This window comes from Piliocolobus tephrosceles, chromosome 10, assembly GCF_002776525.5.
Source record: "Piliocolobus tephrosceles isolate RC106 chromosome 10, ASM277652v3, whole genome shotgun sequence".
Lineage (NCBI taxonomy): Eukaryota > Metazoa > Chordata > Mammalia > Primates > Cercopithecidae > Piliocolobus > Piliocolobus tephrosceles.
In genome coordinates this window covers 3,632,867-3,658,169 of record NC_045443.1, presented here as the reverse complement: position 1 = coordinate 3,658,169, position 25,303 = coordinate 3,632,867, and the positions used below count along the sequence as shown (strand labels likewise).

At 54.5% G+C, this 25,303-nt stretch overlaps 1 protein-coding gene across 3 annotated transcripts in view; it reads right to left on the bottom strand.

Moving 5' to 3' along the window:
• The window catches only part of TSPAN9 (tetraspanin 9), a 207,859-nt gene that overhangs the window by 6,647 nt on the left and 175,909 nt on the right, over nt 1–25,303 (bottom strand). For all 3 annotated transcript variants that reach the window (XM_023182959.1, XM_023182960.1, XM_023182958.2), the window contains 2 exons: nt 1,209–1,400; nt 752–826 (listed from right to left, as the gene is read on the bottom strand). In XM_023182959.1, coding sequence (XP_023038727.1) covers nt 752–826; nt 1,209–1,400 — 267 coding nt within the window. The remainder of the gene's footprint in view (nt 1–751; nt 827–1,208; nt 1,401–25,303) is intronic.

The following is a 25,303-nucleotide window of genomic DNA, read 5'->3' as shown; positions in this document are numbered from 1 at the left end:
AGAAATCTCTCGCCGTTGTTCTTTCTTCCCTTTCACAAGTGCAAGACTAAAAAATTATTCTTTCTCATCCTAACGATGTCTCTGACTTTCGGTGTGGCTCAGGCAGCTACTTCAGGAACAGCTCCTTACACAGTTCTGGAGCGCATGGTACCAAAGGGCCTGCTACGCCCCAAGAGACTGAAATGCTGGCCAACTTCGCTCGTGACTGCAAACTGCCCAGCCTGGCGAGGTTATAGGGGGCCACCCACCATCCTCCTGAACCCAGGAGCAGCGCCCATCCTCAAGGGCTCTAGTACAGGAAACAGGGCCTCCCTGTGCCGTCAGTCCTGCTCAGCCAGCTTCGTCCAGAGAGTTCCTCCTTGTTTCTCATGGGCTGCTCTCAAATCACCCAGCCCAACCACCTGAGGAGGTGTGAATCCCTTCTCCAAGCAGCTTGATTCCTTCCAGTGACAGGGAGCTCACTAGCACCAGAGGCAGCCCACTGCCATCTCTGGTCATGCAGAGGATTCCCCTTCCTGGGACTATACAACTCCCCCATCCTCCAAATTTGCCCGCCCCATGCTCCCCCTATCAAAACCTTCCATCTGGCCTTTCCTCGGTAGCTTTCCCAACCCATGGTTCCATCTTCCTTTCTGCACAGGTGCTGCTTGCCAGCACTCCTCCTCTGGCCAGGGAAGGGCCCCTGGTCTGCTTGGCCCAACCCTAAGCGTAGTGACATTCCATACGCCCCCTCCCATCTGGCAAGGCTTACCTTGTCCATGTAGACAAAGAAGAGGATGAGTAAGATCAGCTCTGCTAGGAGGATGACCAACAGGACAATGAAAAACTGGAAAGGAAAGGGCCAGGCATCGGTAGGTGGCAATGGGCAGGGCTGAGGACAAGGAGGGCGTGGAAGGCAGGGACAGGTGGCGTCTAGGTGGGGCTTCCCAGGTCTGGGAGAGGCCAGCTCCTCCTGAGGAAACCCAGATAGCTAGGACAGGGGCATAAAGGAGCTGACTCATCAGGGAGTGGGAGGGACAACTAGGGGTATGCATAACCAATCATGAGGAGGGGGGGGTGTGATCAAGCCTAGAACATTCTAGAAGCAGTTTCCCTGGGCTCAGGTTGGACGCCCAGGTGGCTAGTGTTCCAGGTCTTGCCTGTCCCAGGGGTGCAAGTGCAAGGAGATCAGGAGTTGGAGGCGCTGGGGATTCGGCCTCATAACTTACGCTGAGCAGGAGGCACTTGTTTTCCTTGATGGCCCCCAGGCAGCCGAGGAAGCCCGTCACCATAACAATGGTGCCTATGGCGATGACCAGGTTGGCTGCAGACAACGAAGGGAAGCTGGGGGAGAAGGTGGCAAAGTTGCCTTGGGACACGGAGAGCCAGATGCCCACTCCAAGCAGCCCACAGCCACAGAGCTGGAGAGGAAGGAAAGCCCATTAGCCTGGCACTGCTCTCACACTCGTCCATGGACCTGGGAACCCTGCAGGTCCCCACCCCATGCTCTGAGACACAGACAAAGTAAGAACCGACAAGGTGAGAACGGGACTACCATCAGGCATTTGGGACTACCAACGCAGACCCAAAGCATGTCGGCTGTGTGATCCAGACGGTCCCCTAGCCCCTCTGTGCCTCAGTCTCCCCATATGACAACGGAGACTGTGCCAGCTTCACGAGCCTCCCAGGTCACTCTGAGGATGGATTAAACCACACAGAGGCAGAAGTGCATGACAAATACATGGAAGGTACTGGGCACATGTGAGCAGTTAGGTTACTCTGCGTGACAGAGAAGAGGCCCCAGTGTCCAAGACGGAGGCCTGGCGAGAGGGGAGAACTGCGGTCAGGGAAAGCAAGAAAGACTTCATCTCTGGAGGTGGGAAGGGACCCTCGGAGTCGGGTTTCTTGGAGCCAGAACTTCCAGTGACTGGGTCCTGTTACTCTGACCTAAAGGGCCATTTGTCCACTGGAGTCTGAAGAACAATTTCGCACAGATGGAGAAAGGAGGCAGTCACCAGCTGGCTGCAGGCCTGGCCAGTGTGTGGACATGGGAGTCCATGGCTGCCTTCAGCATCCATCTAAAAGGCTGGCCTCTGGCATGATTGGCCCCAAAACCAAAAAGTAACTCTCCCCAACAGCACCCCTGGGGCTGCCGGCGCCACCAGCTCCACCTGGGCAAGCTTCCATTTCACTGGCCGCACATCTCCACATCTGCCTTATTTTATGCTCGATATAGCTGGCACTCCCCCACTCCCTCCACCAGCTCAGGGGAAGTTTGCTGAGTCTAAGGAACCAATCAATCAGTCAAATGGTATTTATTGAGTGCCTACAGCATGCAGTGTGCCAAGCCAGAACAGCTACAACCACTTTAGAGACCTGTTTTCCAGTGGTCTCTGTTCTGGCTGGATGGGAGCTATAAAAGTGCAACATTTACACTCCCAGGTGGGATGGACTAGTGCCCAGTCAACGCTACAGGTGTTCAGAGGAGGCGATCACTGTCGCAGTCACGGAAGCCAGTTGAAGGAGGCAGTCCCTGAAGGGTGGGTGGACTTGGGGCAGATGAAGGACAGAACATTCCATGCCGGGTGAACGTGCAGGTGGTAAGCGCTTGGGAGTCACAGACCCGAACAGGACTCCCAGGTCTAGCTTATCCTGGTGGTGTGAGCTTGCAAACCTCTCGTATGCAGAGTGAGAATATCATCCCTTCCTTTTGACTGTTGTAAGAATTAGAATGGAATAAGCTACGTGAAGTGGGTGGCCAGCTCCGGGCACTGCTTGCTGGAAAGGCACTTCCCTGGCAGTTGTTCTGTGCCAGGGCCTGTGCTGACTATGCTGAATCCAGGAATCAGCCCAGCCCCTGCTCTCAAGCTGCTCTGGCTCCTGGGAGGAAACAGGCTCGGGGCTGAGACAAGGCAACCCCCAATTAGGCAGGCTAGTGATGCCCACGGGAAGGCGAGGGGAGGGAACAGATGCTTCCCTGAGGAAGGGCATCTGCTTCGCGTATTCCTCCACAAACCCAACACCTGCGTGTTCAGCGCCAGGCCCTGTTCTCCGAGCTAGAGAGACAGTGGTACACCTCACTGGCAAAGACCCTGCCTTCACAAAGAGTAGATTCTTACAGGAGACACTGACCTTAGGTAAGCAACAAATGACATAACTTCAGCTGCTGACATGTGCCACGAAGAAAAATAAGGCTATGTAAAGAGCCAGAAAATAACTGGGGAGGATGTGCGCAGGGAAGGTGTCTTGGAAGAGGTGGTGTTTAAGCAAAAACCCAAATAAACAGGGGGAGGGAGCAACATAACTATCTGGGGGAAGAACGTTCCAGACAGAGGGAACAGCGGGTATAAACGCCCCGGAGTGGGAAGGAGCCTGGCCAGCCAAGGAGGAGCACGCCGGCCGTGTGCTGCAACGCTGAGTGAGGTGACACGTGGTAGGAGACAAGGCAGGCGGGGTGGCCGGGGGCCAGGCCAGCTGGGACCTCACAGGTAAACAAAACGTGCAGGTGTCCTCAGTGTGACGGGAAGACCCCAGAGCTGGAGACTGACAAGATCTCACTGAGGTTTTCCGCAGATCACTCTGGCTGCTGTTTGGAGAAGCGACTGCGGGATGGCCCGAGGGAGGCCAGGTGAGCAACTGGGAGGCTACTGGGAGGCGGGAGCTGGGGACGACTCATACCAGGAGGCTACGGAGGAGCGGTGAGAAATGGGCCGATTTGAGATGTTTTGAAGGTGGCGTTGACAGGCCTTGCTGGGCTTTGAAGAATGAGCAGGATTTTGATACATGGGGAACCAGAAAGGTGGTCCACACAGTGCATGAAGAAAAAGGTGGGAACAGACACCTCCACGTATTACTAACCCAGAGACAGTGCAAGGAGCTGGATGGGGGTCCGAATGAGGTACGTCCCGCAGCTGCCTGGGTCCTTCACACTGCGGAGAGTGGGCCTGCACCCCCTGTCCCCGGGGGCAGCCCCACATGGAACCAGGTCAGGGCTCCCAAGGAATGGGCACACTCAGACCCACAGCATCGCCCAACTGGGCCATCACAAAGCTTCGCGGGGGAACGGGGCCTAGCCCCCACTGCGGCCACTAGGTGGCGCTCCAGGCTGGTTCAGAAGCTCCGGGTTCGCCAGTGATGGCTGAAACTTTCATCCAAAGAGTCACTCTGACTTTTCTTCAATCCGGTCAGTTTCTATGCTGCCGTCTCAATTTTTCTTTCATTAATCATACCATGGAGAATTTATGATCTTCATGCTGAAGATTTATGGCTCTAAAAGCCAGACCCTGGAATGAGTAAGCGGAAACCCTGCTGCGGCAGGTACTCGCTGCAGGGGGAGCCGCAGGGTGCCCCCACCCACTGCAGCTGGAGACACGCAGGACCCCAGAGCTCAGAGCCTGGATCCTCCTCGGGCCTGGAAAAGTTCTCAAAGTACCGCTTTCTCCTGAAGCGGTTTCCCACTGTGGGTGTACCTGCAGGGAGGGGGGCCCCTTCCGAGCCCCTCTCTCCACTTCCCTCCTGGGGGAAGTGCTGGGATGCTCAGGAGCCTCCACCTAGGAAAATCTCTTAGGTCAGAAACTCCAGGACCTGGTCACCTCCCTTCAAACTGGTTCTCTGACTTTACACTCCGCATCCTTTGATTTGGCCTTGCCAGACCCAGCCGGGAGCCTTCTACCTCTCAGGGAACATAGCTGGTGCCCTGTCCCCAAATCTGCTTCCTTTCCCATTTCCTGTCCAAAGTCCTCCAGTCCCCCAGGAAAGATCTGTGGCCTACCCTACGGGGGCACAGTCGGACCTGAAGCCTTCCTCTCCAAGCCCTCAAACCTGTTCCCGCCTCCATCACAGCCCCCGCCTGGCACAACTCCACACACGGTGCACGTCTGCCCAGTGAGGAGGCCAGCGCAGTACAGCGGGTGCCATACACATCCCCACTGCCACACTCCCATCCTCAAGGGGCTCCAGCCGAGTTCAGCCCTCTGCTCCCAACTTCCGATGGCCCAACACTAACAGAGCCTCCCAGCAAGAAGAAAACACAAAGGTCACGCCTTGGTTTTCCAGGAAGCTAAGGCGGGGACATGGAAGTCCCCAGTCACAATGCTGGACTGGGACAAAACCCTGGTTTCTGGTATTTGGTGCAGAAGGCTTTACTACCACCTGCTCCCAGGGGACCTCCGACTGACAGGGCACAGGCACCAAGACCAGACCTTCGTTATGGGTCCCATGTCCAGATCACGGCCCCCACTGCCCTCCCTGCCCCTGGCCTCTGGTTTCCAGCCCAGCCTGCATAGAGCTGCCTGATTCCTTTTCCTAAAATGCATCTCTCATCATGCTGCTTCCCGGTGTGACCTTAAGATTCTTTAGCTCTCGGAGGCCCAATTTCCTTTAAAACATGGGATTTGGATGAGATCATTTCTCAGGTCCCTCTGGTGCAGTCTTAGCTGAGCCTGAGACATGGTGCTCTCAGCCCTCAGCCCAGTGGTTCCCAGTCAGGAGCAATTCTGCTCCCCAGGGAACATGTGGCATGTGTGGGGGCATTTTTGGTTGCCACAACTCGGGGGGGCTGCTCCTGGCCTCTGGTGAGTAGAGGAAAGGGATGCTGCTGAACCCCCGGCAGCACACAGGACAGCCCACAGAGTCAAAAACCGTCTGCCCCAATTGTCAATAGAGTTCGAGAAACCCTGCCCCACACCCTATCCCCCCACCAGGCACCCACCCTTGGGCTGTCAACGCCTTGAGAACAGCCATCGGAGAAAGAACCTGATGTGTTCCCTCCAGCGGTGGGGAAGGGAGAGCCAATGACAGCGATGTGCCCAAAGTGCTGGGGAGATTCCAGCTGGTGAGCCGGAGCTGGGGAGAGCCAGGCCTGAGATGGGGAAGGGAGAAAGGGTAGGAGGGAGGAGGTGACAGCAGAGACAGTTGGCCATGAAGTCGTGGCGAGCCAGGCAGGAGGGTGGGAAGACAGGAAGCTGACCTCTGAAGCCAGTGCAGTGGGCAGGGAGAGAGAGGGTGCGGCAGGAGCGGGAGAGCGAGGCGCGGGGCAGGGGAGCCGCCCCTGTGGAGGGAGCCCAGCACACAGCACAGGAAGGAGGCAAGGCCCATCCGTGGTGGCACAGCCAAAGCTCAGGGCCAGAGAGCTTAGCTGGTGGCATTCGGGAAAATTCCCTTCCAAAACCAGAGGGCTGTCTCAGCTGAGATGACTGAGCTATAATCTAGCCCACAATGGGACAATCTGGGGTGAGGCAGGGTGACTCAGGGGATCAGGCCCCAGGCAATGCTAGCACCACCTCACAGGAGGTCACCAGCCACTCCTGGTGTGGTTCAGGCCTAACTGATGCCCTCCCCAGAGCAGGAGCAGACCCAGGGGCTAGCCTGAGTACCAAGCCTCCCCTGCCCCTTCCCCAACCGAAGGCATTTCAAAACAACTTCAAATCACGGCTACGAACAAATCCACATCCAAATTTGGGAAGATGAATCCCATCCTTACATTTGCCAATGGCCTCCTTGAGGGCCAGGATTTGGGTCTGTCATGTCTGTGGTTAAATCCACAGAGCCTAGAGCAGGGCCTCACTCCTGGCAATGCCTTCAAGTCCCACAGGGCGATCCGGTCTGGGGCCTGCCCTGACTCTGGAGGAGGGACAGGGTGCGGGCCCCCGGCACAGAGAAAAGCCCCAAGTCATCAGGCTGTATCAGAATCTTCTCTGTCACCAGGGGCCCATTCAACACACGCAGCAGGTAAACTTAGGCCCAGTCAGGCTATGGCCAGACGCTGAGCCCACACTCCGGCCTCGCCTCATTTGTTAAGTCTTGTAATTAGCTAATACGCCCACAGTGTCTTCCTTGTCTTCAGTTTGGACCGTGTTGACTGTGGTTTCAATACAGGCTTCTGCCACGTGTCATTATGTACATTTCAAGCAGGCATCCTATTTCTCTGGCGGTGAGGGACACAATTCCCCCTTCAAGCTTTCCCCTTCCTTAGCTTCTCCACCTGCTTCCATGCTGCTCAGAACCCAGGGGTAGCCACTGCCCATATCTCACGGTCTCATGGGTGCCATCGGTCCCCCACTGGTGGGAGCAGCCCCTCCCCAAGCATGACTCCTCTGCCAGCACCAGGCCCACAGCAGCACATCTGGGACCTCGCAGGCCTCTGTGTAGACTTGCTGCCCACCCTCACTAAAAACACATGCACGGCCGGGCCCAGTGGTTCACGCCTGTCATCCCAGCACTTTGGAAAAAACAACAAACAAACAAAAAAACGTGTGCACTTCCAGGACCCAGGTTCGTGTCTTACCCATTTTTCTTCCATTATAGGGCCCAGAACATGCCTGGATTACTAGATAGATATTTGCCGGAGGAATGAATGAGTGAATGAATGATGGGGATGGACGGAGGGGCCTGAGCAGGCCATAGCCGAGGAATAGGACCAGACCCAGACATGCAAACCCTCCTGAAAAAGCAGCCTCCTGTGCACCCCATCTTCCCCACCCCTGGAACCCCCAGTGCCCTCGTGTTGCTCCCATCTCTGCTGCCCTATTTTAATCCCCACTGCCTCATGTGTCTGCAGAGCCCCACAAGGCACCTGGGATCCTCATGTCAGATGTCACTGGTAGCCCCAACCTGGACCCTGGCCCCCTTGACACCCTCATCCATTTTTTGCTTGCAGGAGATTTTCAAATGCTAGGACTCAGTGCTCCCTAATGTTTCTATGAGCCAAGGCCAGGCCCAACATTTAATGGCATTTCATAAATTAGTGGATGTGGAGAATTTCAAAAAAAGGAAAAAACCAAAACAGCTTTAATTTCACAGCCTGACATGCCGGCTAGTAATGAGCCTGCCTGGCTCTGGAAGAAGCCGACCTGCCAAGAACTTCATCGTGGGGAGCAGAGACAATACATCAGTGCCAGGAGCGCGGCCGCTGCTTTGTATTTCAGACACCCCTGGCCTCCAAGGGCCCCCGCAGCTCATTCATTCTCACAGCCATAAAGGGAGGGGCAGGAGGGGCAGGGGAGGACAGACAGCAGACGATGCCTCCAATTCTGCACGGAGAGAAATGAAGGGACAAAGTCACAGACACGTCTTTGCCAAAGTCACCCAGCAGGCAGGAGGACCACAGCTCAGTGGAACCATGGAGTGGCATGCAGCCACACAGGGTCTCCCAGGGTCCAAACGCTCACCGTCCCACAATGCACTCCATTCTTCTTTTTTTTTTTTTTGCATAACTCTAATCAGTCAAGAATTCTTTATTAATGCAAGAATCCACTTCCCTGTGGCTAACATGCATCAATCCTAGTTTTGCCCAAGAAGCCCACTAAGAACAGGCCTGTCTCAAACTGAAAGTTAGGCTCCAGCTATGGTAGGACCAGCTCTTCCCCTCCTATGTTCTGAGCTCTATACTTCTAGTAATTCAGCCTAAGGCCCCATTGGCTTGAGTGGCAGCCATAGCACAGTTCAGTCTCACTGAGCTTGTGCGTAACTTCAAGTCAGATGGCATGATTCCTTGGTCATTACTGTCGAACCCCACACTTTCTCTCAAAGCCTTCAGTTCACCATCACACCTTCACTTTGCAGCCCCTAATCTCACCAACTTACATAGGTGTCAGGGAGATCACACCCATATTTTTGTGCCTAATTTTCCTCCAAATAAACATTACATAAAACATTTGCATATCTACAACCCAGTTACATTTTGATTATACCAGAATGGGGTTATTCTCCATGTGAGATAGTTCTAAGAGAGAACGTCTACCCATGGCCAAACTTAAGGGGCATCGTGTTTGGGAGCTGCAAGCCTCTGCGGTTAAAAAGCTCATGAATTGCGTTTCAAGAGGGCCAAGCGTCTCCAGCCAACTTTGTAACCCTTCCCCAACTGACCAAAACCCCTAGCATTTGAGAGTGAGTCCTGTTACAACACCTACACCTCTTGCCATCTAAAACCCCGAAGTGTATATTGGGATGGAAGAGTCCATAGTGAAGGAGATTCTATCTGAGACTTTGGGGACAGCCCCTGCCACCCTCCAGGGGGGTCAGGGCCCAGGGCGGGGGGATAAATGCCCAGTCACCAGCAGTCCTGGCCCCCAGTTGCGCAAAGGGCTTGGTGTCCTCTGGCCCCTGGCTGGGAGCAGAGTTGGCCCTGTTGAAGTGCTACCCATCTGTTTGGTCTTCCTGGCCTAGCCTCAGTATGGGGGCCGGGGGGACACCTGCCCTGCCTGGGGGCTCGCTCCAACCACGGCATCTGCGAGACTCGAGGTTGGTACAGCCCTGGGGACAGGGAGATCCTGAGTCTGTTCTGGGCTTCAAAGACGAAGGCATGGGCGAGAGATGGCCCAGTCCCCAACACGGCGATGCCTAGATAGCAAGGACCGAGACAGGGAGGGATGGGGGCATCTACCATGTGCCGTCCCAACACACCCTATCATAAGCCATGTCTCTTTCTGGGAGAAAGGCTACAGGGCAACGCAGGTCACCTCCCGCACCTCCACCTGTACCCTATCCCCAGGCCACCTGACAGCAGACCCCAGGTCCACTTTCTCAGGCACCAGCATATTCTACCTTCTCAAATTGGCCCACAGGCCTTCTTCCTCTGTGGGGAACTGGAAGAGGAGGTGGAGACACATCCAGAAGCCCCAACAGGCCCGGTGTAGGGCCAAAGCTGTCAGAAGGAACAAAGCCTGAGGAACGGCCCTCAGAAGGACCACAAAATGACATGTGGCCAGGATGCCAAAGAGCAGCAGATAATACAGAGCACCTGCCAGCCTTGTAAAGGAGGAATGATCATTCACCAGTCCATAAACATCGATTCCCGCTGCTGCCGCAGCCCTATCAGGACAGGCTGCACACATGGGGCAGAACCACATCTGCTTCCCAATCAAGCCCATCCTGGGCCTGGGCAGTGGGGCCAGGGGCTCTTCCCAGACCAAGGATGCACACACAGTGCAATCACAAGACGGGGTGCGGGTGGGTGCGGAGAAGAAGGACCACACAGGGAGCACTTGTTACTCAGCAATCCCAAGCTCTTACCAGCCCAAGCAGCTCCTGCTCACTTTGGGCATGGGAGGATGTGGCCCCCAGACTGCAAGCCTCTGCTGCAGACCCTGGGCAGATCAAGTGAGCAAGAGGGCACAGCTGTTTCCCATCCCTATGCAGGAACATACAGAGGGCAGGCTGCAGGAACACACGGAGGGCAGGCTGCAGGAACACACGGAGGGCAGGCTGCCGGAACGCACGGAGGGCAGGCTGCAGGAACACACGGAGGGCAGGCTGCAGGAACACACGGAGGGCAGGCTGCAGCACCTATGGAACAGGAATGGGGAAGAAGCACCCAAGAAGGAGGCTGAAAAACCAGTCATGGCCTCCACTGGATGTTTCAGTTCTCTAAGCTGGTGGGAGGACTGCCCTTTGCTGGGAGAGTAGGGGTGAGGAGGACCCTGGGACATGCCTTTTCGCCAAACTCTGGAACTTGTCAGCACTGGACAGAAGGCAGCGTGGAGCCTCAGGCCACCAGCACCCAGTAACACTGCATGATGTGCAGGGTGGGCACTCTACACTGGGCAGGAGTGGGGGACGGTCAGGTGCCTCTCATTACCTGCATGCCCAGAGCCAGGGCTGCCCAGGGAGGAACCACGAGGAGGCAGCCTGGGGCCCAGGCACACGGTACGGTCTCAATTCCCGAGGTCACTGTAAAGTGGAAGGGAAGGCACCGGGAACTCAGAATAACTTGTCAGAGGGGTCTGAGAAGGGATTTTCCAATCACCAGCATATTTTTTCCTTCCTGAATTTGTTTTATTTTGTCCATCTGGGGAGAAAGGCATTTCTGACAGCATCAAAGCACGCCGTAATTGTGAAGCCAGGGCTGCTGTGGGAGGCAGGATGGGCTTAAGAAACCAACCTTCAAGGCTGGCAGTATAACTGGCGGCTGCCTGGGCCTCCCACAGAAGGCAGAGCCATCGGCAGCCCAGACCTCAGGACCTGGAGCCCAGGGGAGCAGCAGGTGCAGTGCAGCTCTGGCAAGCCGCTTAACCTTTCTGAGATGTTTCTCTGCTAAACCAGAGAGAGAGAAGAGCACCTCCCCAGCACTCAGGGACACTGTGGGGACGAACAGGGCTCTGCCTGCCGAGCACGTTGTGTTCCTCGGAATATAAACGCTGTACAAGGTGTTATTACTCAAACTCCTTGGAAAATGCAGGGAGAACAGGACAAGGATGTCTTGAGTTCCCATTACATCTTTCTGGCAAAGAGCTCCAAATATCTAGGAGACTGTAACTCATTCTTCAGGATGGCGAAAGGGGTGGGGACCATTCTCCCTGTTTTGGGAAAGGAGGTGCCCCCAGGGGTGAAGAAAAGTCACACGGTGAAGACTTTAAGACTGGGTGCCTCTCATTCAGCACGGCTGCCTCAGCTCCACCCATGGCAGGTCGGAAGCCCCTTCAATAATGTAATGAGGGTGATCTTCCACGGCTCTAGCGCAGCAAACGACACCATAATTACACAAATAGGTATCAGGAAAGACTGCCTGACAACCAGGTCCATCTCTGGCCCCAACACAGCCACCCACACACTCTCGAGCTGTAGCCCTTTGACAGGGCCCACACGTGGAGCACCTTCTCCCTGGGGATCCTGTGCCCACAGCCTGATTATTTATACTGCCAGCCGGGAGCTATGAGCACCCACGCCAGCATTTTGGCATTTCTGACATGCTTCATGGGGGACACGGGATGGTTCAGTGCAGATCCCTCTGCCAGACATGGTCTCAGCACCAACTTAAGTGACAACATGAGATCCCTCCCTGCCCTGTGCCAGGCTGTGCCCACTTCAGGGCTCTCCTGGTCACACAGGAGGCTGTGACCCATCCTGTCTGCAACATGTGCACGGCAATTCAGGTTACTCCGTTGAAAGCTGCCTGCCTGTCCACAGTCACCCCAGACAAACGTGTGCCAGGTCACGGAGCTCTTGGTGGGACAGCTGCACCTGCTCCCAGGGCCCAGGCCCGCCTTCCTTGCCCTTCCTCCTCATGCTCTGTGTGGCTGTGGACGAGTGCCGATCGTGCACCAGTGCTAGTCTGAGTGCTTTGCCTCTATTGCCTCATTTAATCCTCCCAACCCAGTGGCATCTTTGTCCTCCCCGTTTTACAGATGAGAAAACGCAAGTATAGTGAGGTTCAGGAAAGAAGAGACCCAGGACATCTGACTCCAAAAACCACGTTCTTACCCACCACCTCCCGCTGCTGGGATCTGGGTCATCTGCCTGGCTCTTTCCCATGAAAGCCAGAAAGAGTGTCACCCAGACACGTGCCTGCTCTGAGAAAGGAAGGCTAGCTGTGATAGAGCGTGCAGACGCAAGCCTCTGGGCCTGGAGCACTCCTTCTAGCCAAGGAGGACAGGATGAAAAAGCAGTGTTGGTGATGACTCTGGTGGGGACGGAGGCAGCCCAGCCGAGGAGAGAGCTGGCATTCACTGAGCCCATTATCACACGCCAGGAACTGTGTCCCACCCTTTCCACAAATGCCATACAGGGCAGTTACTATTATTTTCTCTGGACTTTACAAAGGATCAAGGAGGTTGAGTATCCTGTCTAAGCTCACACATGGAGCTGACAGAGCTGGGATTTTAACACAATTTGCTATGACTCTCTTGTGATTCCAACTTCCACCTGCCTCCTACAGACCTGAGAAAAATCTAAGATTTCATTGTATTAAACATGTTCGACAAATTTATAGCCCAACCTGAGTTGGGGGAGGTGACACAGGCATGCCAAGAAGTGGAGACAGCCAGGCACACAGCCCGGGTGGTGGGATGGGGAAAGGAGGGGGTACACGGTCACAACAGGCAGGAGCTGCAGACAGATGCTCAGGGTGGAGGTGGTGGTCCAGCCGAGGGCGTCTACCTGCTTTGCTGATTCTCCCAGAGCTGTGAACACTGTTGGCTACACCATTCTCCAAGAGGAAGCAAGGAGGAACAAAATAAACACAGTTGTAGCTCAGTGGACCTTTTTGCACCCGTATCTCCACAAAACAGGAGCTCATGGAAATAATAACAACGCTTTGCTGTTTGTTTTCCAGAGGGCGCTTCCATGTACTGCGTCTCTGCAAATGGTGATGATGATCTTGAGCGGGGCCCATTTTACAGATGAAAACACTGGAGCCCTTGGAGTTGGGCCCTTTTCCACGCGGTACCTGTAACTGACCGATGTAGTGAGCAGGGATGTTGAGAGTTTTCTTATTTGGCCCACAAGGACGCGGAGTTTCAGAGGAAAGCACAGAAGCCACTGAAAAGATTTCTGCTTTTTGGAAAAGAGTAACCTGCTCGTGGGATCCTCCAGTCAGTTAGTTACTCAGCAGGTGCCTTGCACACATCTGCCCTGAGCCCAGCACTGCGCTGGCTTCTACCGCACACAAGATCATGAGACAGGGTCCTACCCTGGGAATACCCGGGCCAGCTGGACCAACACCACCAGGATGGAGAGGTGGCCGCAGTGTGAGACAAGACACTGGCCAGGGTTGGAGTGTGTGGGTCAGAGACGGCCGTGGTTGACTCTGGCCTCGGGTCCAGGTAGAACTGGTTAAAGTTCCAGGTTCCCTCGTTCACCAGCCAGCAACCGCAGAGAACGACTTTTTCTCTGGTGCTTGTGTTCTAAATGGGAATTAATGGTACCTACCACATAGAGTTGTCGTCAGGATTAAATGAGGTTCGTGAAAATAAACTTCCTAGCATGGCGCCTTGTACACAACTATAAATGAAAGCCATTATTAGTATTTACGGCCTGCAGCCGTCATTCCCCAGGTTATGGAAGCCAGCCGTGAGTCAAGAGCCTGCGGTAGAGACAGGCAGGGAGGTCCTGCCACTGCCCCCGCTGCCCCGGCCCCAGCCGGCACACGGGGGCTGCTCCTGGGCCTCCCCGAGCCCTGTCCACCCAGGCCTGCAGCAGCGTCTGCCCAGATGGGCTCTACTCCCTCTGCCGCCCTGCCGGTCCCCAGCCATCCATCTCCGGGAGGCGGCTTGCTTTCCCGATTTGCAGGCGTGCTTTCTTTTGGCAGGGAGCTGCTGCCGTCTGTGCTCTGGACCGTAAAACAAGTTTTCATCAATAAATTAAGATAAGCGGAAAGCCAGCTCCAGAGGAGGCGGGTTGAGGCAGGCTGGCGGGCGGGAAGCTGTTCTGTGACCCAGAAGGGGCCGAGGCAAATCCAAAGCAAGACTGGATCCCCGCCCCACTCCCTGGGTCCCCTGTGCCGCACTCGACCCAGGCCTCTCAGACGGGGAAGACTGGGAGGTCACCTGCCTCCCTCCAGCCCCATCACATCCTCGAGGCGGGTGAGCCAAGTGTCACAGCGACAGGTACAGTCAGGCTCTCAGCAATGCTCTGAGCCAAAGTAATGGTCCCAAGTGCTGTGCTGGGTGAGCTAAATCACTCAGACACTTGCCTGCCCAATCACTACCTGATAAAAACTCTGCGAAGAAAAATGCTCCTCTCACAGAGTTTCCTTGCTCTTCAGTGTAAACCCAGTTCACAAAATGCACCTTCCACGCCTCTACCTCCAGGCCCTGCTCACAGCATGTCCTTCCATCTAAAAAGCCGTCTTCTTCCCTTTGCACTGTTCTCGGTCCAATCCAGAGCCATCGAGGCCCAGCTGAAGCCCCACCTCCTCCTCCAGGCTCACAATCCTCCCTCACCCACCAACACGCTGCAGTGGCTCAACTGGCCGTCATTGGCCCCAGGACGCTCTCCTGCCTTGTTCGTACTGACCTGTGCCGGGTGCCTGTCCTGCCTACAAATGGCTGCACGAGGGCAGGAGCCTCCCTTCAGACCTCTCTGCACAATTTCCTAGCATCAAGCACAACGCTGGGCACAGAGGCCCTGGTTCATAGACAGCCAAATATGGATTGTGGGAGTCCGAGTGAAGGAGGGAAGTGGGAACACTGAAGCAAAGGAAGTTTTCAGCTCAGCAACAGGGGCGACTCCCCAGCCCGGCGCGTTGCTGCACCACCTCCTTCAGTCCCTCACGCTTGCACAGGCCAAGCATATGGCAGGAGAAGGGCCATCTGTCCGTCCACCGCCACACATGGAGAGGTGCGCCTCTCCGCATATGTTTATGAGTTAACAGACAGGTAAGCGTTTAGACGAAGCAATGTCATGAAGCCCAAACAACACAGCACACTGACTACGTGCCGCTAGCGGGCCAGGTCATCCTGGGTGTCACTCACTCCTCTGAGCCTTGGTTTCCCCACCTATAAAACAAAAGGTTGAAACTAATAATATCCAAAGTCCTTTCCAGCTCGAAGAGCCTATGATCGTGCTTCTATTTAGTCCTCTCTTTGGCTGTATGAGACGAAAAGGCAACTGCTATGAGTCCATTTTACAGGTGAGCAGGTGGAGGCCTCTGAAGCTAAGTGACTTGCCCACAGAGCCAGGAGGCTGGAACCCAGCACATCTGCCTCCCTAAGAGTGGCAGGAAATGATGTCCAAGTGCCACGTGAGCTGGGTCTGAGAAGCGCTGCCATTTACCGCTCGCCCCCTTGTGAGATGACATCATGATCAAACGCCCTGGTTAAGGAAACCGAGGCTCGGAGACGCGACTCGCTCAGGGTCCACCGTCAAGGTCTGATGCCAACTCACTGTCTGCCAAGGGAAATGACCATTTAAATACAAGGGAGAAGATGGCAGTCTCAGGTCACAATGCCATTAAATCAAGACTGCTAATTACACCCCAACCTGGATATCAGTCAGAATCAATTACGTCTGAGTCCAGGCGCTTTACTCACCTGGAATGAGGGGAGTTGTATGCGGCCTCTGACCAAGTATAGGCTGAGGGAGGCTCAGGCCGTGGCAGCTGTTAAGGCAGAACCCAGCAGGCCCTCCCTCCGCCCCTCCCACCCCCACTCGGTGAGGATAAGCATTTCCACCACCACAACCTGGAAGGGGAAAGATGCCATTTCACAAAGGGCAAACAGCAGGGTGGAGGGATGACCTCTGTGATAAATAGCGAGTTGGCAAGAGGCACCGAGAACCAAGTTCAATGAACAGAACAGAAGTATATTGAAAATAGCAAAAGAAACAATTACTACACATTTTCACTTGAGATCCGAGGAATACATTTGCTCTGGCTTTTGCTTATTCAACAGAAAAAAAAAAAAAAGAGCAGCAGCCAGAGAGAGCCGAGGAGGGCAGGGCAGAATGCAGACGCTTGCACTTTGCGGCTCTGCGTTCCCTTCAGCTCCCAAAAGACTGTTTGTTGAGATACAGGCTGCCACGGGAGCCACAGGAAATAATCCTACAGGTGGAGGGATTTAGGGTGCTGCCTCCAGGTACCCACAAAATAGATACCCTCAAACAAGCACGGAGTGGTGCCACTGCCGTCCAGTTGGCAGCTTTGCACCTCTGGAAGTAGAAATTATTCAAGAGAAAAAGAACCAGATTTTACGTGGAGACAGAACCTTAAGGTTCCTGGCACCAGCTGCTCAGGGGAGCTAGAGTCTGGCTTCAGTTCAGGAAACTCTGACCTCCGTTGCAAAAGCAAACCTCCAACGATGTAATCCTGCAGATTCTGCAAAAAGCGGGTCACCAAGGCCCTGAAATGGGGATACTCAGCCAGTGCCACCCAGGCCAGAGCAGAGTAACCCACCCCTGGGGGAAGGGCAAGGCTGCGTCCGGCGCCCTCACAGTCACACAACGTCCAGTGTCCTCAGTCTGTGGACACGACATTGTGGACACTGGACACGCAGGATGTGGGTCAGGGTCTTGCTCTTGCACCAGGTGCAGGTACCCTCAGGGCTTCTTTTCCCAGTTCATCGTGAGGGTGAAAATCAAGGTTTCCTGAACAGGGTGCCCACGTTGCTTCTCAAATCACAAAAGCCCGAAACTCCCTGCTTGCACTGAAAGGCAGGAGCCCCACTTCCTGTGTGTCATGCATGCCCTGAGTCACATCTTCTGAGGCAGAGTGTCTGTCCTAGTCTTTTGAACGTGCTTCTCTGCCTGTGTCCCCTACTTTGGAGATGTAATTCTCCATCTATTCTTCCATCCGGGAGTCACAGCTTGGACCTGGGGCCTGTGGTTAGAGCACAGGATCTGGCGCTAACGCCTAGGTTCTGAATCCCAGCTCCACCCCTTGCCAGATGTAACTCTGGGCGAGCTGACCTCAGTGACTCTAAATCTTTGTCTGTAAAATGGGGATAATAATGCTCTCTCCTCCAAAAATACATATGGTACTGACCATATTAGGCTGTTGTGAATATTAAATAGGACAAAACTTCTAAAGCTCTTAGAACAAGAGCGCAGCCTAACACGGAGTCAGTATTCATACAAGTTATCACCATCACCGCTGCCACCCTCCCCATTTCATCCACCTGCAAATCCTCAGGCCACACCCCCGCAGATCTCCTGCAGCCACCTCTTCCTTTCCACTGTCCCGACCTGGTTCCCAGTCTCATCCATTTGGCTGGGACACGGGGTAGGCATTCGGGTCGGTCGCCCCACCTCCTCTCTGTCACCACAACGCCATCACTGTGCAGAGCACATCACGCCTTCCAGGCCCTAGAGGGCTCCTACAGCCCAAGGGATGTGGCTCGATCCTGGAGTTCCTTCAAGACCTCTAGAGGCTCATCTTTTCCGTATTCTTTGGCAACTATACCTGCAGCCTAGGGTCCTCATCCCTCTGGGAACACAGCCCACATCTTTGGGGCTGATGCCTCTCCTCTGGGAGTCCTCCACCAGCCACGCCCTTCCCTCCACCCTCCATCACTCAGCAGTGCCCATCACTTCCACGAAGGGCCCATGGCCTCCGCCCTCCCTGCCCCTCCACCTCTATATTCCAGGAGCACCCGACTTCCCTCACCTAACATATTTTGCCCTGTAGACATTCACTCCTGTTGGACTTGCCCACAGCCAACTCTTTGAAAGCAGGCCTGGGTCTTGTTCATTGTGCATCTCCTATGGTGCCTCATGTAGAGTAGGCTCCCAAGAGATATTTTCCGAGTTGAACTACGTTTTCACAGAAGGCCAACTCCCAGCAGCAGGGGACGATGATGGTTCACCCTGTTCTGTGCAGCCCCAGCTGGTACCCTGGGGAAAAGGCTCCACTTATGCTGTCAAGAACCATAAGGGTCAAGCCCCATCTCTACAAATACCAAGTACACCCAAATTCTTCACCGGCACAGAAATGGTGTCGCACCCACTGGGAACAAATGTGCATCCCCACCCCAAGGCATGTGACAACAGGGACTGCCACTGTGCTTTGTGTGGGTAACTCATTCACGCCATCATCTTGCTTTCTTCCCAAAGTCACTTATTAAGCACAAACTATGCCAAAAACTATGCCCAGCACCACACAGGATGCTAAAGTGCCCTAAGGGGCCTCCCATCTGACTACTGTTGGGTGGGGCGGGCAGGCCCTGCCTGTGAGCTCCAGACTCCTGCACCCACGTGCCCCCTTGTTATCTCTGCCTGGATGCCTCACAGGCATCTCACACATACTAGGTTCTCAGCAGAAATCTTCCTGCTCAAGCTACAGAGAACCAAGTGACTCTCTCATCCATCAGCGAGGCCTGCCAGCTCTGCCTCCAACTCCCATCTCCAGTTCATCCATCTCTCCCCACCTCCACCGGTATACTGTTATCATTTTCTGTTTTCCTAGCAGCTTGTCTTGCTCTTCCAAACCCATTCTCCACAGAGCAGCCAGGACGGTCCTTGTTCAAATTTCTCCAATGGTTTTTGCTCACATGTGGAACAAATTCCTTTCCACGGCCTACAAGACCTGGTCTCTGCCTTCCTCGCCACCCCCGTGCTGGGTTCCCACTCACGGGCCTCTGCTGGGTCCAAGGCCTATCACTCTGCTTTGCCTTTGGGTTCCCTTTTTCCAGAATGATCTTCCTTAGGTAGTCACATGGCTGGCTCATGCTTAACCTTCAAGTTTTCCTTGCTTCCTTTCCATTTCTCGTGACAGTCTGTGACTACTTTAAGTGTTTATTTATCTGTCTTCCCTGCTAAATGTGAGCTCTGTGACAGAAGAGATCCTGACTTGCTCCCCGTGCACCCCTACAGTGATGTACTGTGCCGGGCACATGGTAAGGGCTCAGGAAATACCTGTAGAAGCAGGGACGGAGGGAGGGAGGAGACCAGGGCTTGGAAATCTGTCCTTGAGAACTTTCCTCTAAAGTACCATTTCGTATATGATGACTAAACTTCCACAGCATCACCAGGATCCTGGGAGTGGTAGCAGGGTACTGACTTACAGCAAAGAGAAAATGCTACAGGCTGTGAAAAGCTCTTTCAAAGGAGGGCAAGAAGGAACTTGGGCTATGAAGTCAGTGGACTCCAGTGAGGCAAAATACCTGTCCTGGCTCTGCAAACTCAGGAAAGTGACTTCACTTCTCTATGTCTTCATTCCTCATATACAAAATGCAAATGATAGCAGCAAACTCATAGGCTAAATAAGCACCGTGCTCGGTACAGAGTGGACGTTCATGTAAAATTCCTTCTTTCTGGATGCTGGCTGGCGGCTCAGACTCACACTCTATTTCTAATTAAATCAGCCCATCCTCCAGCTCCACAGGTGTTGGGCTGCCTAGAGGCACCATCACTGGGGTATCAGCCATCTCATCTCAGGATCCCACCTTAAGGACAAGAGACAGTGGGGGACAACGTAGTGTGGCTGCCCTCTGGGTACTCTTGGTCCACCGAGACCATGAATACATTTGCATTGTGCGTTGAGATTTCAGTAAATCTCTGCTGGAAGTAACCAAGGGAAGTCTGGCCCCAGGTCAACCCACCATCCTCATGGCTTGGGAGAAGATCTTGGGAGCAGACACTTGAGGGTAGGCGAGTGGGTCAAGGAATGGTGTTATTCAGTGCTGCTTGGGTTCCAGAGTTACCCCAAGCTCCCAGCAGCCTCAGTGGGAGGAGGAGGGAGGGAAGATAAGAAATGGTGTCCACAAGATTGCCTGACACTGTGGTCTCAAATGCCAAGCAGCAGCTAAAAACAGGGTTAGTCAAGGTTCCCATCACTCTTCATTGCTGCCAGAAGATGGCAAGCTACACCACCCAGGCCAGAGACACTCACTCAGGTCTCTCTCCCCACAGTAATCTAGGGCCTGCCCTCTCTTTCCCCATCTCAAAGGAGAGGACACCAGGGTGATTCTGGGCCCCAGAATATATCCCTGGGTGGGAAGGACATGTCTTAGACCCACAGAACTCACACAAAATGAATCTCGCCAAGGCTCTCCCTTCTTGAACCCCCAGAGCCTGTGGACTCAGCCTGAGACTGAGCAAGCTGCACCTGCAGACGAACCAGCCCTTGAGACCCCCACACTGCCAATGCCATCCCCACACCTCTCTCCTCCACCACTCCCTTCATCATTCTCTCTGCAACTGCTTTTCAACACACCATGCCCACACTCAGGAGCTTCACTGGCACCCTCTGCCCATGAGCGGAGCCCAAACCCTCTGCCCTGCACTCAAGGTCTTCCACGAGCTGACCCCAGGTTTATCTCCCAGGGAGTCCCACTGTGAACCGTCTTACTCCACAAAACAGGGAGGGGAATTCTGTCATTCCCACACATATGCCCTTGCTCAGGCCACGCCTCTGCCTGGGGGGAAGGGCCTGCTTGTCCTGCAGAACCACCCAAGATCCTCCTCTGAGGTCTCTTTCTCTGGTGAACACAAAAAGAAACACAAGGAATGAATCAGACCCTCGCCACCTACGAGCATCTGCTGCACAAGCCCCTGCCCAAAGTCTCCTGACCCATCACACCTGTGGTTAGAAAGAAATCACACAGTAGGTAAAAAGGGTGTGAGAGCAGGACAGGCAGCAGGCTGCCTCTGGGAACCCTGCTGAGATGCCAGCGAGGAGGGGGCGGGAGGTGCAGGAGACGGGCCTGGCTTTTCACAAGAGAGCTTGTTGGGGATAATTTATTCCCACAGTCTCTCAGCAGGTTTCAGTCAGTTGAGTTTATAATGGAACAAGCAGCCACTGTTGTTCTTGGATGCTGCAGAGACAGCAGCCATCAAGCAGAGGATGGCCCATCGGGGGCCGGGACACTCCATGGGAACCAGATTTCACAGTCCTGGAAAGAAGAGGTTCCAAGAAACCCGCAGCATGGTCATAAATCCCAGCAGGAAGTAGAGCAGGATCCTCCACTTGGGAGGAAATGGGGTAGGACCTGGAAGAGAAAATCAGGTTGAAACCCCAGAGTGCTTGAAGGAAAAAGAGCAGAGAACTGCCCACATGCTTCCTCCGAGACCCCTAGGAGAAAGCAGGACTAGAAACCTACCCTTACTCCCTGCAAAACTGGTGAGATGTCATGCCACCAGCAGACTCAGGTACAAAAGCCCAAGACCACAGAGCAGAGCTTTCTGCTCTTGCCTACAAGGCTGGAGAACAGCACAAGAGTCACTGGAAACTTGGTGGGGAGCAGTGTCCTAACTCATCAGACTGTGAGAAGGGTGACGGACAGGAGGAGAAGAAAATCCCAAACTTCAACGTCACCTGCCTGGCACCTGCCACCCAACTCATCCTCGATATTCAACAAAACCAGGTTGTCCCTGGGTCTAAGCTACTCCCCTGGGCGAAGAAGCTGATTTCTTCATTTACTACAGGATTATCCCAGGACGGTCCTCCCCAGGGAATGGACTCGTCAGAGAGATGGCCATGTGGAAGAGTTGCCGTGTATTTCAGGAGCCAACCCACTCTTGGATGGACCCTCTTGAAGTCCAGCTCCATGGTGACTTCTGCTGTCTTGTAGGCAATGCAGAATAGTCACGATTGGGGGTTTGTCTGTGGTCCCCCGAAAGAGTTAACCCGGCTACCAAAGTCAAGATCAGGGGCGCCGCTGGGGAGCTTATCTGACCTCCTGAAGATTAGCAACCAGCTCAAGAGATGCCAATCAGCCAACGAGGCCGAATTTAACCTCATCCAGCCCTCCCAGCCCTAGCCGGGCCACTCCCAAAATCGACGATTACGCTAGAGGCAGCTCTCGCTGCAGCCCGTCATCCGCTATTTATAAACCACTCGCCTTCTAGGGGGAACCAGACACCTCCCATCCCCATGCAGTGCCCGGCGCCAGGCCTGTGGCCTTGCCTTGGCCTCAGGGCCTCCATCGTGCCGGCCGCGACTGTCGGACCCCTGCGGGAAGTGCCTTCCCTGGTCCTAAGCGGCTCTGTCCTGTCATCTCGGATGAGTTGAGTGCTGCGCTCAGCGGGGCCCGGCCTTTCCAGGGCAGCTCCTTACAAAGCCCCCAGGACTGCTCTCGGATGTGGTTTGGCTCCTGCAGCCTCCCTCGCCAGCTCACCACTGGGCCTCGGGACCCCGCCCCCACAGCTCTCCTCCCTCTTTCTCATCCTTTTACCACCTCTCTGGCTCCTGACAACCCAGCAGATCTGAAGAAGGGCCAAAGCAGCAAAGGGGTGGGAGGCGGGTATTATTTATGGCAATGGGGGACCGGCCTAGATCTGCGTGCAGGAGGTACCTCCGCCTACTGCAAGAGGCAGGTGACCAGCTGACAGCCCTGCCTGAAGGACATAGCAGGCAAGAGAAGGGTTGCTTTCAACTCAAGGAAACTCACAAGCATATGCTCTGATTACTGGGACCTCCCACACCAGAGGTACAAAGGGGTGTCCAGTTTGTTGCCACACGATCTACATCTCTACCAAATCATGCTCTCATCTCCGTATGGATGAGAATTCTAACCATTTCCAACAAAGTCACACCCTCATGAGTTCATTTATTTGTCTGCACAAAGGCTTTGCCGAGCGCCTGTCTGTTTGAAAGATATTCAACCGCATTCTAAGGGTAACTCAAAGAAAAAGGTTCTACGGCGTCTGGGTTACTGAGCTAGACACCCCAGTTCTTTCTAAAAACCAATTACCCTATGACACCAAACAAGAAAGAAATCCCATTGGTGCTTCCATGGAATTGACACAGGCCCCCCCTTGCTGTCCTCCCTACACCAGTTTACAAAGGCCATGTGCCTTTGGGGTGGCACAGGGACAATCTCAGGAGTATGGTGGCAAAGGGCTGAGTGGGGAGAAAGTGCTGGAGAAAAGTTTAATAATAGAGCTGGGTTGGGCTCGGCCCGTTTCCTTTTTCAGTTGCCCTGATCGCTGCTCCCATTACGTGATGTGGCCGTGGGCAGAGCCAGTCAGCTGCTGGGGAGACTCAAACCCAGGTCAGCCCGGGGGCCATGTCTCCTTAGGCCACCTCTGCGAAGGGTCCACATGCCACAGTCAGATGAGGTCTACGCACAGCTCACGCGGGCTCGCCTAACACAGCCTCTCTATAAAAAGCCCGGAGCTGGCGGGACAGACAGAGTCAGGCCGGAAGGCCCAAGGTTGACTGTCCCTGCACCCATCAGCCCTCCTGCCCGGCTGCGTGCTTTGCTTCTCATTGTCTCTCCTGATTGTGCACTGCTATTTTGGGCTCTGGGGGACAAAGGGGAGCTGAAGACTACAGCAGGAAGCTCACAGGGTGGGGAGGTTGGCGTCAAAGCCACTCTCTTGGCGACAGGGCAGCTGCTGCCCTCCTTCCAGCCTCTCCCCTGTCCCCTGGAAACCGACAAATACAAGTCACTCAACAGTCAACATACATGTGTGCATGATGCGTCCACCCCATGCAGTGGTCACACACTGTAGACAGAAATGTCCACATAAAAATACGCGGTGCATGCTGGGCATCATTCATGGATCATTAATGGAAACTGACTTGGAATCAATATTATAAGGACGGGATTGGGGAAGGCACACTCATAAACAGAGCCCTTGGCAACTCACAGTTCATCTGCAAATCACTTTCTATATATGTTAAGCGGGTTTATTAAGAGTATCCCCTTCAAGGTCACCACAAAGCAAAAATAATACACAAAAACCACTTGAAAGAGTGCCTGGTGCCTAGTGAACGTTCTACAGGGCTGGATACTGTTGTCATCGTCATCATCAGAATGGACAAGACAGAACCCAGGAGTCATCCATTTTAGCTGTCACTTTGGTGAAGAAATGTTGAGCATGTAGCTGGAAACCTGGAACTCGGGCAGAAAGTTGGTGTAGAAGGCGCCCACAGGCCTGACCCAGGGGAAGGGGCAAGGCTGGGCACTCACGTCCATTCTCAGTTGACTTGCGGGCAGTTCTCCCTCGCTTCTCACGTCTAGAATGAAGAGACTCCCTCAGCATTGAGGAGGTGGGGCAGGGGGCAGCGGTGAGGGCAAGGAAGAGAGCGCCTGAGCATTGAAAAGGTCAGAAAAGAAACTGGAGTCCTGAAGGCAGTAAGCACCTGACCCCAAGAAAACAAAGCAGGGTCTCACAGAGGCATGGGCCCCCGCCCGGCCTGTGCTGCAGAAGAAGTGACTACTGTCAGCACCATTTACAGAACCAGCCTGTGCTCCAGGCTCGGGGCTGGGTGCTCCTGATGCATTGTTCCATTTAACGTCACACTAGTCACAGGAGGTGGGTGTTGATAACCAAGACTCAGCAGGAGGGCCAGGACTTGTTCCCAGCCCCATTTGACGCGATCGTCCTTATCCTTCCACTCCCCTGCTGGGCGTCAGAATCGTCTGAGCATTTTCACACTGTGGATGTCCAGGCTCCACCCTGGACCTCCTGTTGCACCAGAGTCTGCAGGGCTGCAGCCACGAACCTGGGGTTTTGGGGCTTCCAAACCTCCACAGCTGCTGCTGTGCCAGGCCAGGAGGGCATACCACCAGGCCCACGCACAGCAAACAGAAACATTCCCAGGGACACACCACCCCTCCCCATCCTCTCCAGAATGAACACCCTGTCACCACCACACCAGCCTCCCACCCTCAATAAAAGTGGTCCAGGGGCAGTCGCCAGGTCCCAATTCCCACTTGTCACCCTGTGGACCTTTAACGAAGGTTGCCATTTCTACCTAAGTGGATCTGGGCTGGTCGCTGGCCTGTGCTCTCCGGGCTTCACGTCATCAGTGTCTGTCTGTCTGCAAGGATGTTCTGCAAACCCCACGGCACTAGCCTAGCTCGGCAAACACTTCCTGCGGCAGACACCCTTCCTTTCCGCCAACTATCTCATTGCGTCCTCGCCATGACCTACGATGAGGTGGGTGCCGCTGTCACCCCCATTCACAGACGAGAAACGAGGCCCAGAGAGGTTAAGGAACTTACCAGGGTGAGAGCTATAGACACGTCAAAGCCAGAATCCAAAATCGTAAGCACCAGGCTCCATGCATCCTTCACGAGTGACTGTTATTACTTTGTTCACTGAGCCAGCAGGCAGCCTCCTAGGCAATTAAATGATCTTTACTGCATTTTTCCTATCGTCTTTTTATTTGGTTTTCTTAGGAACTCGGGCCTGCTTAGGGCAGGCTTGGGCTGGCGGGAGAGAG